General features: G+C 38.6%; 1 protein-coding gene across 1 annotated transcript in view; it reads left to right on the top strand.

Moving 5' to 3' along the window:
* The window catches only part of LOC116786236, a 63447-nt gene that overhangs the window by 38974 nt on the left and 6093 nt on the right, over positions 1–18380 (top strand). The window contains exons 14-18 of the mRNA XM_032686679.1: positions 2014–2053; positions 3048–3099; positions 9769–9880; positions 14663–14746; positions 16285–16408. Coding sequence (XP_032542570.1) covers positions 2014–2053; positions 3048–3099; positions 9769–9880; positions 14663–14746; positions 16285–16408 — 412 coding nt within the window. The remainder of the gene's footprint in view (positions 1–2013; positions 2054–3047; positions 3100–9768; positions 9881–14662; positions 14747–16284; positions 16409–18380) is intronic.

Below are 18380 nucleotides of genomic sequence, written 5' to 3'. Positions count from 1 at the left end.
TCATCTTCTCTGCGTGAATCCTAAGCGGGAATTGGATGTAGATAAAATTAAATTGGACTTAAAAGTGCTTCCATCTTATTTATGTTCACATAAGCAATGCATTGGATAATCATAAGATAGAACTTTATAACATTCCAACTGGGATATTGGTGCAGCTTTGCTCTGCAATTGCATTTATGTGCAGGGGTGGGTGTAGTATCTCCAGAGACAGATCTGTTACAGTAGCTTGTGGTGGAGAACTTTCAAAGAGCAGCAGTAGCAAGCAGCAGTAGAAGGTAGTTGTAACCTCGAGGTGTGAGCAGTGGTTGCTCTTAGGTGGATTGTTTTCTGGTCAGTGTTTAGAGAACTGCTTTGTTGTAGGAGCCAAGATCCACTGTGTGAGAGCCAGCAAGTGAAGAATTTTCTTTGAGAGCTTTCAGGAAATTGAAACTGATGTTGGAGCAAAATCTGGTATCCTTAATGAGCAATTCAGCTGCCTAGCAGGAAGTGACCCATGTGACAATCCACAGATAACTTAACTAGCTTCATGAACCTATATTTTCAACATGACCTTTCCATATCCAGCCTCTTCCTCCAACAACCTAAATAAACAAACTAGGCGCTTAGTTCAGTAAAATAACTGTAGTTGGTTTTGTTGTTGGATGGCTGCTCTGCCTGAATGAGTGAGATGTACAGTGCTGAAATCTCACTGGATCATTTAAAATTGTGTAAACACTGGTGTAAGGGATTTTTTTGTAATGTATCCACTACCACATTTTTTTCAGCAGAACTTAGTGGGTAGAGAGGTGTTTATTCATGGTGCTTTTTTTATGAAGGCATTTTTTTCCTTTACTGTAAAACATAGGCTTTTTTTTGGGGGGGGGGAAGTCACTTCCAGTGAGCATGAATATGGCAGGACTGTAATCTATGCTGCTACTGATATGTGTTCACATTACCGAGGCACTGAATCCAAGCTAGAACAGCCAGCTGAGAAGTAGGGATTATCACTGTGAGCTTAGTACCACAACGGCACAGTTATATGGCTTTTAGTCTGTTTAGAGCACAAACAGAGGGAATTGGAGAAAGCAGGAAGTCCATTTTAGCCAGAATTAATTTGACCAAATACAGCATGTGGGCAGCTTTCCACAGCACTTGTTTTTAGGAGACTGCTTAACACACTTGCTAATTAATTCCTAGACTGATTTAATGAAGTGCATACCGAAGTGTGCACTTTACTGTTTCTTCCCCCTGCAATACTCTGTGGAGCTCTGATGCTTCATGTATGTGTGCTGTCCATGCCAGAAAGAAGGGTGAGAAGCTATGCTCAGGAAGGGGAGAGCAGAACTGTTCCTTTCAGAAGTACTGAGCCAGCCAGATGGGTTTAATGGTAGTAAAGCTGTACAACCTGATACTGAGAATAAATAGGAACCTAATCACAGTGCTGACTTACTGCAAATCTGGGATCATGCTAGTGCCTTAAGCCCCTATGTATCAAGGAGAGAGAATGGGATCTGCAGTACCCAGCACCTTAAGAAAGCTAAGTTAGCTACTGAAAGTGCTAGAGAGAATGGTGCAAATTAATCTGAAACAGTTAATCTAACAAGCAAAGTCATATTAAACAAATATTAAAACAAAGCATGGTCCAGATCAGAATTGTTTGTCTGCTCTCATTAAAAGTAAATAAAAAAACAGCAACAAAAAAATTAAAGTGAAGTTCTTTATCAAATGTATCGCCTCACTGGCATACAAAATATTTGGAAGGAGAATCTAAAGACGTAGTTTATGCTGTGCACATTTTAAAATATTTTTTGTTAATAGTCATAGTTGCATGTTTTGCCTTTTTGAGTGTTGTATAAAATGTTATTTTATTACTTTGAGATTATAGATGCTTCCCTGTATTTATTAAATATGTATTAAAGGAAAAATTCAAGCTATGATAATGTTCTAATTCTTCCACTCTTTGTTCTAAATGTTCTTCTGATGTTTTGAAGATGGCTTTAACTATTCTTTTGTTAATTTAATTTCCATTTCTAGCACCTGGCCTCACTGGAATTGTTGGAGGGCGCCCCAAAGTGTAAGTTAACTCCTGATGATTAGCTTTTTGTAATATGTGATGATAGTGTTCCTACCACTCACCATCACAAGCTTCCTCAGCTTAAAACAGCAACCACAAGAGGCAACTAAATCTTTCTTTTGCACACTATGTTTAATAACTGGTAACAAGGTAATAGTGGGTGCTATAGGATATATATGCAAGTAGTAAAATTCTTTACTGAATTACTGAATATAAATTATGTAAGTCTGATCAGCTCATAGCAATGTCTTCTTAATGAACTGTAGGGAGAACTTCAAATGTGACTTCGTGGCAAGGCAGTTGCTCAACCATGTGTTATACATGCAGATTTCTGGACCAGTTTTCTCTTGTAGCTGTTAGTTTGGAATACAGGCACACCAAATTTACATCTGTACCAGCTCACTTCACCTAGAAATGCGAGGTCAAATGTCCCAGAACATCCCAAAAAAATATTACCATGAAACCATTACATGAGCGAGCTGAACAGAATAGTGTTAAGGATATAAAAAAAAAATCCTGGTTTGACTCAGTGTTTTTCTAGATAAGAGTAAGGTCTGCTGGTGATTTGTATTCTCAACCTTTTCATGCTTATTCATGAGAGCATTTAAAACTTTCCTGTCATTAAGCAAGTACTGCATACGAAGGTGGGAGGAGGACCTGTAGCTGTATTTCCAGTAGCCCTGTGTAACTAGCCTAGGTATTAATGTGGGCTACTGACAGTGCAACAGACTTCAGTGTCATGAAGTGCATCCTTTCTCAAGAAAATATTTTTGGTATTTTGACTATCTTCCCCCAGAAAAATTTTCTTGGATTTTTTTTAACAAAGTCTTACGTTCTTAATAATGGAATTTAAGAAATTTTTACACTTCTTAGGCTTTCCAAAGTTGTTTGGAAAACTATTGTTAGTTATGGTTGAACAGCCTTAATTTCCTCTTAATTCTCATGCATTAATTTCTAGTTAAATGCATTTATGCCTGTTGTCTTGCGTTTCTAGGTCTCCAGTTTTGAAGCCATTTTTCTTCTATTATCCCAAAACAAATGTTCAGGTAAGCCTGTGCTCAGTTTTCTTTGAAGTAGTTTGAAAAATTCAGCTGACTGGCATTTTTCAGTGACTTTGAGTTCAAAAACTGCAAAGTATTCTGGTAACTTTGATTAAAACATATTTCCTTAGAGACTAATGTTATTCACACAGAATGTTTTGCAACAGTTGAACTTGCCAACCTTCTGTTTTAATTGCTGCAAATTTTGAAATATCTTACACCAAAACTGAAACTTCTCTTTTCATGAACTGAACTTCCTAGAATTGTAGGTTTGAGTTATTTTTACTGTGTTTGCAGGGAGTGCTTAAGAAAATTTATACTTTTTTGAAAGGTAATGGGACCTCTTTAAAAAGTAGGCAGTTAGGTGTTCAGAAAGGAGAATATTAATCTTGTGAACCTGGACACATCTTCTGATTTTTTGGGGAGTCTACATTTTGTATATACTACTGGGAATAAGTATTAAAACTAGTGAATTTCCTCTGATTCATAGATGTTTTACCTTAACAGAGAGTTGGGCCTTTTCCTTCCATATACCCTGTCTATAAAAATGGAAGTAGTAATTTCTGCTCTTGCCTATATTACTAAAACCATAAAATTACGAAAGCCTGTGCAACTATTGTGCTGAGTATCATAGAGGAGCCTGTGAATGATGTCTCTCTGTGGCCCTATTCAGTTCATAGCAATCATTTCTTTTAGTCCAGGAACTTACAGTTCAGATGACTAGGCAGCCCTGGTTGAGAAATTACAGTGCATGACATGTTCATTTAGAACCCTACTTCTTTTCTGTTACACACGTACCCCTGTCTAGATTGAAGTCTTCAAGATAAATTTAAAGAATTTGGTTTTGCTGAAACCATAAAATGTTTGGATTTATGAATGTTGATCTCTGCTCTTTTGAATGCCATCAGATACTTAATTGATCCTTTGGAGACTGCAGACAAAATCATGTACATGCTCTTCTTTTTCCAGGGCCTTTAAGTGACTTGTAACTATTGCATGCCTCTCATGCCAAGGCATCCTCATACTCAGTATGAGTTTTCTCACTCATCCACTGTCAAGAAAGTGGCCAAAGGCCAGAATGTTGGTCTGTGTTAGACCACAGATGTTGTGACTGGCTTCTGCTTAGGGTGGTGAAGGGAAGCTTTGAGAGCACAGGCAGCAAGTGATAAGGTTGGCAAGGGAGAACAAACACAACAGCTTAAGTATTCTAAGGGACTTTTCACTTTCTAACCCTGATACAGTGTTTAGCACAAACAAGCCCCATTCTTTTAAATAGTATTCTGCATTAATGGAAAATATTTTAGTTTCACAACTTTAGAGAGGAGATGCTATTTAGTTACTACAATCATATTATTTGTAAACTGTGCTTAGTGGAAAAGCATTAAAAAGAATTTCAAGTACTTGTTTTTATCATCACTTATATTTTACTTTATACAAATGGCTTGTCTTTGTGAAGTTTAATATGAAAGTACTATCTATGGAAGTTTAGCCTGCCCCACTGTACTGCTCATCAAATTAAATATAAACTTGGTAATTAGCACTGTGTTCCAGACTTGGTAAAATGCTGTTGAGGTTAAATAGTAACCCAATTTAACAAGGAAGGAAAGCAGAGTCTCATTTATTCTTTTCAATACAGAAAACCAAAGTCCTTGCTCCTTGTAACTAATCTGATGAATGTACTGATACACCATTAGCAAAGTGCAGTGCGTTGTCCTGCAGTAAAAGAGGGGTGTAAGTGCTTCAAGTCCTTGATTCAAAATTCTAGCCATGTAGTAACAACCATGGTCTAGCAAGAGATTTCAGAGTAAGTAAAGTGTGAATTAACTGATTTTTCTAAATTGGAAGTTCAGTTATAAAAAGTCTGGTTGCTCTAGTTCAGCATTTGACCTAAAACCAAAAAAACTCCATAAGCAGATTTTCAGTTATATTAATATTGCTACAGTGGGTTCTTTTGTTCTGTGTTTGTTAACACCTTTCTGGGTGTCAGGATTCAGTATCTCATTTGTTGTTTCCACTGCTTTTATGCAGTTGTCCTGAGTTTATCATAGATCACCAATGGTTTTACAGTTCAAATAGTAGTTACTCTCCATGTGTACTTCAAAGGTAACCTAAAATTTTGCTGTAGGGAGAAAAATGGCAACAAACCTACTGAAGGAAAGTCACTATTAGTTATTCTCGAAGGGCAATCTTAAGAAAGAGTGCTGAATAGAGTTATCTTGCCTTTGCTGATGACTGAGCACTGATAACTGCTGCAGCAAAGCTAGTTTATATTGTTTTGTTGTGGTAGTGTAACCCGATCGTATGTCCGAATCTTTAGTACTGGGCGTCTTCCAACACAGATAAAATGGATGTCAGTTGCTTCCATCCCACTTCATTGTGTCCTGTCAGTGACAGGAAAAACTGCAGGGTACCCTGCCATGTGTACTTTCTATATCCTTTCTCTTGAGCAAAAGAATGCTTACTGTTAATAGCCGAGATACTGGTCTGTATAGATGAGGAGCAAGAAGTATTCACTTTGAATTGCTGAAACTCCCAGGACAGGTTTTCCCTTTATACAGTTTTTCCAGAGCCAAGACACAGCTCCGTAGGGAGGAAGAGGGATTTTCTTCATATTGTTTGTGTTGGTGAGCCACTTGATCCACTGTCGGTGCCTCTTCATCTCTCCGGGTCTCATGCCTGCCAATTAGTTGGCATACGATGATGATGCGCTCTGTACAAATTGCTGCCATGTGGGTCATGAGCTTTGGGCTCCATCTGGATCTGTGGGTAGCTGTGCATTGTTCAGGTCATAATAAATCATCTCTAGCATGGCTAATTCTCTCAAGTACTGGATAACTCTCCTCCTTGTGGTCCACTTACCTGGGTGACATAAAACATTTTCCTTGAAGGCATATGTTTCCTTCAGACTTAACATGAGTCACCTCCAGAGGCTGAGGATGTGGTCCCTTTCTCAAATCCAGTTGTCAGTGTCCCCTTCCTTAGAAAGTGATTGTAGCTTCTTGACTTCTTTACCCTCTAGTTACAGGCTACTAGCTCCATTATCCCAGCTTCGGAGCTGATCTGGAAGACAGCTGAAATATTTTCACATATCCCACTGCTCACTCAAGGATGGAGGTCTTGTTCTGCCTCTTTCTCCTATTTTTGTGATGACCCTGCTTCATCCTCCTTTACAAAATCAGCTGAGTTTTGTGTTCATTTCTTATGTATAGGAGTGACTGGTAACTAGGAGGTGTTGGTCCTCTCACTCAGCTGCAGTGCCTGTTGCCAGGGTTGGAGTAGCTGCAGGGCTTCTTGGTTTTTTGTCAGATCCAGAGACCTCCTTCTCCCCTTGAAAGTACTAAGTAGTGGTAAACAGAGCTCGGTAGGTCTGGGCCAGCACATTGCAGTGATTTATGTCTCTCTGGCATTGCCAAGGTGACGGCATACTTCTTCCAAATATTTTACTAGTTTTTCTGGATTCTGCATTTGTTCGGGGTAAAGTTCCAAAACACTGGAGCTGCCCACACACCTAGGCACTTGCCCATACTATCCCATGCACCCTGCCACTCTTAACTATCCAGCCTCAGAGCAGATCATAGTATCAGAGAATTTTAAGGGGTTGGAATGGACCTTAAAGGTCATCTAGTCCCAACCCCCACTGCCATGGGCAGGGACACCTTCCACTAGACGAGGTTGCCTTATCCAACCTGGCTTTGAACACACTGCCAGGGTTGGGGCATCCACAGCCTCCCTGGGCAACCTGTTGCAGTGTCTCACCACTCTCACAGTGAAAATTTTTTTCCAGTATCTAACCTAAATTTCCTCTCTCTCAGTTTGTACACTTTACTCCTTGTCCTGTCACTACAGTTCCTGTGAAGAGTCTCTCTCTGACTTCCCTGTAGCCTCCCTTCAGATACTGGAAGGTTGCTATGAGGCCTCCAAAATATCCTTCTCCGGGCTGAACAGCCCCAACTTTCTCAGCCTGTCTTTGTAGGGGAGATGCTCCAGTCCTCTCTTCAGCTCTGTGCCTCCTCAGGACTTGCTCAAATAGTTCCCTATCCTTTTTATGTTGGGGACACCAGAACTGTGCACAGTACTCCAGAGGGAGTCTCACAAGAGCAGAGTAGAAGGGGAGAATCACCTCCTTCGACCTGCTGGCCATGCTCCTTTTGATGCAACCCAGGATTCAATTAGCTTTCTCGTCTGTGAGTGCACACTACCAGCTCATGTTGAGTTTTTCATCAAACACCACCCCCAAGTCTCTCTCTGTGGCGTGGATCTCTGGGTAGTATTCTTAAATAGTTGTTTAACCTTAAAAAAGACCTGGAACACATTCAGTAGACATGGACCAGCAGTGTGCCCAGGTGGCAAAGAAGGCCAATGGCATCCTGGCCTGTATCAGGAATAGTGTGGCCAGCAGGACCAGGATAGTGATTGTCCCTCTGTACTCAGTGCTGGTGAGGCCACACCTGGAGTACTGTGTCCAGTTCTGGGCTCCTCAATTGAGAGAGGATGCTGAGGTGTGGATCATGTACAGAGAAGGGCAGCAGAGCTGGTGAAGGGACTGGAGCACAGGTCTCACGAGGAACGGTGGAGGGAGCTGGGAGTGTTTAGCCTGAAGAAAAGGAGACTCCGGGTGACCTTATTGCTCTCCTCAGTTGCCTGAAAGGAGGTTGTGGTGAGGTGGGGGTCGTTCTCTTCTCCCAGTCAACCAGTGATAGGACAAGAGGACATAGTCTTAAAACTGTGCCAGGGTGATTAGGCATTGGAGTGAGCTGCCCAGGGAGATAGTGGGGTCACTGTCTCTCAGCGTGTTTAAGGAAAGACTGGATGTGGCACTTAGTGCCGTGGTCTAGCTGACGTGGTGGTGTTGGGCCATAGACTGAATTGGATGATCTCAGAGGTCTTTTCCAGCCTAATTGATTCTGTGGTTCTGTGAAGACATAGCAGTAGGAACATTCTAGTTTGAACATCCCAAGGATGTTAAAAATTCTCAGTAGCTATTGTGATTAGCCTGAAGAAGGGGAAGATAAAAAGAAGTGTGTCCCCCCTGTGGATTGGGTCTTTGAGGAGAAAAGGTAAAAGGTATAATTATTAATAGTTTCTGATAGATGACTCCCAAGTACAGAGATGACAGCAGTGCTGAGCGCAAATACCAGATTAGTTTCACAACCAGCAATTATATCGTATCATAAGCCAATGTTACAAAGTACAACAATTTGATAACCTCAACCCGGTTTCCATGGGTGATAAACATCATAACAGGGAACACATGCTGCAAGTAAGTTGTTACATAATGGAACTTGAGGAACAAACACATCAACTTTGAGAGAAAGTAAATCATTGTGACCAGTGAATAGTAAACTAACACAGTGAATGCTTGTAACAAATGTGTTCTAACATGATCTAGTCAGATTTGCTGTTATCTGAACCCATTAAGCCCCATGCTGGGTGTGAAAAAGGACTATCATGGTTTAATCGCAGCTGGCAACTAAGTGCCACACAGCCACTCTCTCACCTCCCTCCTGGCCCAGTGTGATGGGGAGAAAAATTAGAAAAAAGGTAAAAGGTTAAAACTATGAGTTGAGATAAGAACAGTTTAATAATTGAAACAAAGTAGTAGTAGTTGTTGTTATTATTAAAAGGGAGGTAACAAAGAAGAAAGAGGGGAATAAAACCCAAGAAAGACAAGTGATGCACAGTACAGTGTCTCACCACCCACTGACTGATGCCCAGCCCATTCCCCAGCAGTGATCAGCAGCTCCCAGCCAACTCTTTCCAGTTTATATACTGGCATGACTCTCTGTGGTAGGGAATATGCCTTTGGCCAGTTCAGGTCAGCTGTCCTGGCTGTGCTCCCTCCCCAGCTTGTCCACCTTCTCACTGGTAGAGCATGGGAAACTGAAAAGTCCTTGACTTAGAGAGTAAGCACTACTGAGCAACAACTAAATCATCAGTGTGTTTATCCATCTTATTGTCATACTAAATCCAAAAAAACACAGCACTGGCCAGCTTCTAGGAAGAAAATGAGCTCTATGCCAGTTTAAATGAGGACAGTAAATAGCCCAATCAGCTAATAAAATAGCACACTTGACTATGCATTTTACAGATTTTTGAGGGGGTGGGGTGGGAGGGAGAGCTCATCGTGCAAAATGAACAACATAGCATTTTTTATTTTGTATTTTATCTCACCATAAACCCAAAATTCCAGTATTGATTTATTTTTATTGGTGGCTTTCACAGAATATATTTGAAGATGAATACAGGATCCAACAAGGAGGTTGTCTTTAGTATGGACAGTGACGTTAAGAAGAAAAGGGGGTTACACGATGGAACAGCTGGAAATGTTCAAGTTTTGGGATTTAACTGTCGAGAGTTGTGACATGAAATTCCATGTTGTGTTGCAGTATATAGAGGGAGGTGGAAAGAGATATTTGTCTTTCTTTAAAACATACCAAACTGGATAGAGCACTTCTTTGAGTGTTTCATACCATTTTTCCTCTACACAAAGATTTCTTTTAGGTTTATAATTAATTATTATTGTATTATGACTTTTTAAAAGGGAGCAACAGAACCTTATCTATAAAGCTGTAACTGAAAATATATGACATCAGTAATTAATTAAAAACGTGCTTTGTTTATTCACATTGCAATGGATTTCTAATTTGACAGTTTGAAAATCTGTTTTTTGTGCAGATCGACCTTTTTTTAAATGGGCAGCATGTTGAGATATTTGAGGAGGATCTCACATTCACATCAGATGAAGTGGTTCCATTTGATCCACCGAAGATTAGCAGTGAATTGAAAGGTATGTTCATCTTTGTGACTGTATGATTTTTTTTTTTTTATCTTTGTCCTGGAAAATCATGTTAGATTTGTCTGTGAAATACATTCTACCTCTGTATGATATATTTTTACGGCCATTGCAAAACTCTTTAACTACTTTTCTTGGAAGGAAGGTGGTTAGCATCATGCAGTATAAAATGTATTTGAAACTATAACAAGTACATAAGTAAATTGTTGTTCAAAAAAAACAGGCCTTAAGACACACTTGAAGATGTTGCTAAGATTGCTTGAAATTGAAACATGGTTTCAAAGTATATTATAATCTTTTTGTGAATCCTGGAAATAGTTGGGTTTACCCTACATCACACTGGTGATGTTCAGAATAGAGGATGGACATACAGAATGACTTAGAGACTTACAGCACTTAGATTATTAAAATTTAGAAGATTAATATTTGCTCCTGTTCTATATGGCAGCCTTCACAAAATTAACAAGAATGAGATCAACCTAGAACTGGTGACTTTTAAAGAAATCACACTAGTTAATGATCCAGCATGATAATTCCTGTGTTCCTGCTGGACTTGTCTAACCAAATTCTCTGAGAAAGAAGAACCTTGAGAAGGGCAAGCCATTGAGCTGAATGGAACAGGTCAGGATGTCCACAATGAAAAGGAAGTGTTAAATCAGAGTTGCTCATACAACTGATTATTGAAGGTGCTGGACACTTCAAGTTTTTTGTTCTTTTTAATGGCAGAATGATATATAGTATTTCTTAATGTATAGAAAGCTTCATAATTCCCTTTTGGTCTTCATTGCCTTATTTCTGCATACCACAGAACTGAGAGAATTAATTTAAAGCTGTGGATAGGTATTTGCAAATCTAAATCAGGTGACTGTACCTAAAGATTTCTTGTTTGAAAAATTTCTAAAAATAATACTGATCTTGAAAGAGTAATTCAGGTATTTAAGTCTGTATGCTTGAAAAATTAATGCTGTAAAGGCACCTGTGTGTTAAGATTTATTCTGGATTTCAGATATACATGAGTAGTATTTCTCAAAACTGGTAATAGAATAGTATAACAACTAATTATGAATTAGTAGGGAATGTTGTGTATCACATAGAGAAATTTTGAAATACACATAGGACTATGTGTTTGTTACCATTTGAAAGCCACTGATGGTGGATGCCTGATTGCCATGCATGTGTTCATTTCCCCCATCTGTTCAAACATCTCTTCAATATGATGATTTATGTGTCAGTCAGAAACAAGTTAAACTCTTTAAGTATGTCTTCAGCTCTTATGTCTGTTGGAAATCTGATGTCACACCAGAATCTCTCTGATCCCTGGGAGTTTTCAGGAGGGCAGTGGTGTATTTACACCATCAAACTGGGCAAGTTAAGAAATAGGAAGTCATTGTTCTGTTTAATAAAGGGCTTAGCAAAGGTCCTAATTTTTTTGGTTTCTTTTTTCAAGGTGACCACAATGCTAAATATTAAAGAAGCAAAAAGCTGTTGGACTCCCTATTGCCTTTTTATCATTTGAGAAAACTTTGAGGTGCCTGACAGCAGAATTTTAAGTACTGAATTCTTCAGGCCTTTATCAGGCAAACCCCCATTTTTGAGAGACAGCAGAGCTCCTCTGGTTGTTTCCCCTGAGAAGGATCTCTAAACTTTTGCCCTTTGTTGTAAATATAAATGTTTTCTGTCTGTGACTAAATACTTACCTACTTCCGTGGCTTAATGCAGGACAGCATGGATGAGAAAGACAAATGGGTTAGACTGTAAAAGGAATAGCTTCTGGTAAAGCATTTTTTGTCAGTATTTAGAAAGAATGGAAGTATTTTTCTCAGTTTCATGGTTATCTCAAGTGTGTGGGACTGTTAGTTGTCTTTGAATAGATAAGAGAAATATGTGAAAATGGATTTCAAATAAGCTGCTAGATGTGATTCTGGGAGGGGGGTGGAATTTGAATTTACCATTTTTCTTAGTTTTCACAGATGTTTATTAAATGAAAACAATTTCCTGATAAATGGATCACAAAAAATAAATTAACGAGGATAATAATAAATGAGAATACCAGAACATGGTCTTGAACTGGTTTTGTTTAAAGGGAGATTGTCAAAGACTGACTGTAAAATGTCTGATGGAGAAGAGACTTCTACAGCTTATACAGTTCAGACATTGTCAAACTTCAGCCTCTGAAGAAGCACTTCATTTTTTTTTCTTGAATTGTGTATCGAATGACATTATGAAAATTCATGTGATTTCTGTAGTGAATGAAGTGTAGTAGTCTTGTCCAAAATGAGCTTTAGTTGGACTTTTTCAGATTCTCTCTTAATAGAGACGTTTAATCAAAAATAAGATTCCCCAGTTAAATAAATACACTCTTAAATACCTTCTGCCAAGTTTCATGGCACATTTCAGCTTTTAAGTGAACATGGACAAGATTGTGAGCAAGTTCAAAACAAACATCTCTTTCGTTGTATGCTTTCACTATTTCAAATTTCATGCTACTGTGACTTACTTACCCAGTGAGGGGCCATTGTGCCAGACTAAACTATAATCACTCCTTCAGATCATCTTTGACAGTGACCCAATATATATTATAAAACCTTAGGTCTTAATTAAGGCAGTTAAATGCTGGTAGGTTGGTGTTTGGGTAGGTTGTGGGTAGATTTTCTGATCCAGGTGTGCCAGTAGAAGAGGTTGCTGTGGTGAGCCCCTAGCTCTTTGTTATTGCTTTCCTTGTTATTGCCACTCACATGTGCCAGCAAAGCTATTCTTGTGTTGCCTGATCTGCTTCAACCAATTAAGTCCCATGAACTAAGATATACTATACAAATTCTGTGTTATGTCATACTAAGGCATTTTTGTTACGCTCTGTATCACCCACCCCATACCCAAATGAACTTTTGGGATCTGTCCAGCTGCTACTGCCAGACTTGCAGCCTCCCTTTCTGATAGGGTCAGTGAAAACTGCAGCCAGTAGGATTTGGACACAGTGTCTTTCTTACCCAGGTCAGCCTGGCTCCTGTCTGATGAGTCAGCAACTCCCTGTGAGCAGGAAGAAGTTAAAGGTAATGATGATTTGGTTAGGGCTGTATTTACCTCATCACCTGATGCAGTTCATGGAGTGCATATCTACTCATGCTTTCGTATTAGGTGCGCTGCGCTCTATACACTGCCTCTGGCCAGCATTTAGAGCATAACATCTTTAGTGTTGGGTCTCTTACTCCCTAAAATTAAAAGAAAGCAAAAAAAAAAAGGCAAAAAAAAAAAAAAAGCCCAAAGTAGTTTGGTATCTTAAGCAGAAGCAATAATAGTACAGAAATGACAGACTGCTATGTTTTCAAATTGCATTGTATCTGGCAGCGTGAAGTTTGTCCAACATAGTTGATTTACAGGAGCCTGACTTCAATTCCTTTAAATGTGGCAGTTTTTAACTCATAAGACTGAAATTTCCTGTGACAGGCATGTGCCCAGGGCTGAATTGCTTGGTGCCTTAAAAAGAAATAGATAATTTTGGGACATTTGTCAGTTCCTTCTTGTGGCTGCCACCTGCAGCAGTTGTACCAGAAGCTGTGACAGAAAGCAGGAAGGTTGTCGCTTTCCCTGCTCTGCATAGTCACCCCCTACCGGTGTTCAAGGAGCAGAGAGAAGGGGAGAGCTGCCACTTGTGTGCAGAAGGATGAAAAGCAACAGGAAGGGGATAGAGGAGAGAGGAACTGAGGGGTGAGAAGTCTGCTCTGAGTCAGGAGTGTAGGTCTATCTGTTAGAGATGATGGGACTGAAAAGCCAAAGATGCTGGGAGAGCTGACATGGCTGTAGGCAAGTTGGATCAGGAGCAGAACTGGCGGAAAATTACTAGATTCTCACTGCCTAAAAACTTGGATATAGCCTATGCTTCAAGTCTGTGTTATGCTCTGGCCAGTGAATAACTCAGTAGCAAAGTGAGTGCTTCATCTCTGGCTTTGAAGGACAGAAACTAGATGGTGACAACCAACTGCTCTTAGTCATCAACAGCTGCAAGAGGTCTGTGCTGTGCTACTTAGCCATCAAACCTCAGGTGTATATTGTGTGAATCCCATGATATGGAATTTCTGGATTTGGACAGGAGTGGGTTTGCTTTTTGATATGTAGATGGATAAAATAATTGAGATTGGCTTCCTATAGAGCATGCATTTTCTTATATAATGCTAAGATATTTAAAAAACCCCAGTAATTAGAAGTCTTAGATTTCTTCTATGCAGCTGGATAAGTAAGTGTTACAACAGTGCAAATGCAAGTGAGAGTCGTGTTGTACTGAAAAGGAATTTTAAATTGTGACTTTTCTACAGATGTTATCAGAATAAACACACATAGAATTATCAGGACAATAGCATCCACATGTATTTTCTACCTGCACTGGAAGCAGAGAGATCTGTGTTTTAAGTGGGATAAAAGTTGTCAGCTAGGCAAGAACTGACAGGTATCTGCTATGCCTCCTTCAAAGATACTGCATTGCTAAGATCAAGATGAATATTCACATTCAAGGGTGGTGGAAGAAGGGATGCCTGGTACAGCACTTGGCTGTAAAAAAAGGAAAGGGATTTGGGAGATGGAGCAGGAGGGAACCACTTTGTCATTTTGGGACCCAGTCTCACCTCTCTTTCTCTAGGTGCTCCTGTGGGAAGAAAAATTGGAAATGTTTTCAGAGTTACTACAAGCAATGCAGAAAGCATACATTTAAAATGACAGTTACATCTTCAAATTATGCTATTATTTGTAGCATCATTAAAATGTATTCATTTTTATATTGTATAGATCTGCCAAGTGGTCCACATACTTATCGCTTAGAAGATCTTGCCTATACGAGAAGTGGAGACAAAGGCAATTCTGCAAACATAGGTATTTTTAGTTTTCTTGTTTTCTGAAGTAAGATTTTCACATAAGAGTTACATATCAAATGCTATTCTTAATTTCTTGAAATCTCTCATATCACTTGATTTTTTTTTTTTTAATTGTGCTGAAACAAAAAAATACGTCTAGAACAAGGATTTTGATAAAAAAATATCATTAGTTTCCTGATTAGCAGATGCTGTAATTTGAGGCACTAAAAAAAATCCTAGCATGTCATACTACAAAGAAAGATTTTTGTTTAGGGTTTGAAAGTCGAGCTCTCAAAAGTTAAGAAATGCCTTTCTGAGGTTCTTCTTACAGTTGCTACTCCTTCATATATATGTATTATAGTTTCTTGGTTGTCTGACCATGTGTAGTATTTTCATACATGAATTTTGTAACATGTATATGGCTAAAACATTGACAGTGTTAGGAAATAGCAAAATTTGTTCTTGTATGTAAGAGAATGTTTTTATTATATTGCTAATCCAAATGCTGTATTTCAGTGTGCAGTCTCTTTACATTGATTGTGCTGCTTCTTTGCATTGTTTAATAATTCCTTCTGTTCCTTACTTCTGCATGCAACAATTGGCTCTCTTACTTGTTGGAAGATGAGAGCGTGTGGTGTTCAAAGCTCAGTATGAATTAAAGGTGCGTTTGGGATTTGATTTGCTATTAGCTGTCATGCTAAAACTGAAATTTTGTTCATTTGTATTTAGGAATATAGTTTTCTTGTCCTTGTTTGTGCAACTCTTTTTTTGGGTTGAAGAATGAAAAAATATTGATTTTTTTTTTTTTTTTGTCTTTTTTCTAATTTTCTTTTCCCTATGGTTGACCACTGTTGCAGTGTAGCATTGCCAGATCATGAATGATGCATACATAATAGACTTCTTCAGCTATAAAAGACACTACTGCTTTATTAAGGAACAACAATAACAACGACAAACTTCACCTCTAAGATAAATTAGTCTATGAAGTCCACAGATAAAAAGGTCCCTGTGACACAAATCTGCCTTCCTGATCCTGCTCTGGAACTTCAGCTTCAGCATAAAATTAACTGAAGCTTATGAAAGCGTATTTACAGCAATACAAATGTGACTGTCATTTCTCACACTTATGTCAGAATCTCATTTAAGAGGTGGGGCAAGGACCAAACCTTCAGTCACTGATCATGCCTTGTTATGATTAATTGTGATTACTTATTGAAGTCTTGCAAACCACTTAGGGGAAGATAACTGCCTGTAGGTTGTTTGTTGAGATGTTGTTGTTCCTTAGGTGTCTGTCAGTGGCAGGGAATGTTTGCAGCCAGAAAAGGTCCAATAATCACTTTGTGGTCACTTAGCATTCTCTCGTCATACTCCACCCTACATCTCTACTGACAGAGGGAGAGCTGTCATACTATTGTGTTTTTTATTCAGGAGCTCATTAAAGAGGATCCATATGTACAGTTTCAGTTAAACAGAGGATCTCAAATCAGTTTTGAAAGGATAAATACAAATTGGTTTTAACAGCTCCTATTTCAACTAATGCCAGTTAATACTTAACAGGTGTGATAGCACGGCATCCCCTCTACTATCCATACCTAAAGAAAACTTTAACAGCTCAAGCCCTGGAGAATTACTTTCAACACCTTTTAGAGCGTGAAAAACCAGAACAACAACTGGTAACAAGGTGAGTAGCTTGCTGCTCAGTCTACAGTTGTATGGTAGATACATGATGGTATCAGAAGTTATCTTAAAGTATGTTAACATAGATATTGCAAAGCTGTGTGTATTGTCTTTGGTATATTTTTATGTATCTTCTTTTGCCTTTTTTAATAACAACTGAGGTGTAATCACTGAGAAAAGAACTTGAACTTGGACCTCTCTTGAAGCTGGACAAAGGCCGTGAATCCGTTTAGTGAAGGCATTTAAATTCCCAGCATTAGCATAGCAGTGTTGGGGCTGTTTTTGTTTTGTTCCAGTACAGAATGTCTTTACCAACAAGAAATAATGTCCTTTGAGAAATTTCTCTCTCCGTTGGTTTTGAACCATTTGGAAACTGTAGGAGCCTTAGTAGCTGAAGCTTCTGAAGCGTTTGAGCCCCTGCTGAAGTGAGAGTTCGAAATCTGTAGAACACCACCTGAAAGACTTTCACACAGCCGCTGTAGTCTGGAGCCCAAACTTACCTGATCATCTGTCAGAAACATGCCTCATACTATCCCTGTTTCTGCAAAACATTTTTAATATTTATGAAGCTCACTCACTTCAGAGGAAGTATTCCTTCAAATACCCCAGTATGACTCACTTTTGTGCCACATACATGAAGCCAGAATTTAAAGAAAAAACATAGCTGATTTCCCTTCTTATACTCTGAAAGAGAGTACATCCCAAACAGGACACTTTTACCTGACACTCATCTAGAAAAGAATATCCTCTTCCAGCAGACAGTATATGTAATATTTTTGTTTTCATGCTATGGCTGATGCTCAGGGTCCTTCCTGGGGACTAGCAAATGAGACGTATGCTGTTCTTGTAGCATGAGGTATTAGGATTTCTTCCCCTAAGGATGTCCATAAAACAGTCAACAGATTTTAAACCTTTTTCTCGCTTTTCAAACACATAAAAGCTTAAACTATTCACTCTTCTAAAATGTATTTTGATACAAAGTCAGTTATTTGCAAATATGAAGATTCTGCCAAAATCATTACATATTTCCATGGGTAGTAGACAAATTGTTAGGTGTCTTTTCACTTGTTCAAAGAGCTTTAATCAGAATGGTACAGCTCAAAGCTCAGAGAGCTTGGAGTTATTTTCATCCCTGGTCTTTTGTAAGTGCTGATTTTTGTCTTCATAAGCAGCTTGGTGCAGATCTCACTCACTGTTTTGTAAGTGCTAACAAATCTATGTATCTAATAAATTGTGATTCTAAGAAATGTAATTGAATTTCCTCTGAAACAGAGCAGAGAAGGGAAGAAATCAAAAAAGTCACACCTAATGATACTTCTAGAAATTGATTCATTGGTGTTCTTTAATGCTGTTTATGTTCATAAATAGAAGTTGAATTTTGCTGTGTCTGGATGAAGCCAAATTATTTTGATTAATTAGATTATCTGTTCCTGAGTTTGGCTTCCTTTAATTATGGGATAATGGAGCTCTGTAAGTGAATTGGAAAGCTACTGGGGAAAAAGAATAAAACCTTTTGTGGAAATATTTAGGATTATAAGGATTATGCTCATGTGCTTCAGATTGTGTAGTTTCTTTTCAAATTGTTTACTTTTTAGTTTTAACTATGATAAAAAAGAGCTATCTTACTGTTTAATTTTCCTTCATTTTCTTTATTTAAATGGTGAGTGGTTAAAAATATGTTCTAGTTTTGTTACTTAAAACACACCAATCATGGCTCTACCTCACTACAGAATGGAGTCTGTTAACCAGTTGCCTTTCATGCTTTTTCAGTAAAGGCATTAAATATGTGTACTAAACAGAGAAAAGGTGGGATTATTGTGATAGAAAACACTGAAAACTCAAACTTCCAGAATTTCCAGGTAAAATAATAACAAAAGATGGTCTCTCAACTTCCCCATGCCCTGAGATGCCAAACTTAAGTGATTGTTTTCCATAATAAAGTGCTAGAGTACATTCTTAACAGATCAGATTATCTT

The sequence above is a fragment of the Chiroxiphia lanceolata genome, chromosome 4 (genome assembly GCF_009829145.1).
Source record: "Chiroxiphia lanceolata isolate bChiLan1 chromosome 4, bChiLan1.pri, whole genome shotgun sequence".
Taxonomy (NCBI): domain Eukaryota; kingdom Metazoa; phylum Chordata; class Aves; order Passeriformes; family Pipridae; genus Chiroxiphia; species Chiroxiphia lanceolata.
The sequence above is the reverse complement of the archived record's forward strand: the minus strand, read 5'-3'. Positions and strand labels throughout refer to the sequence as shown.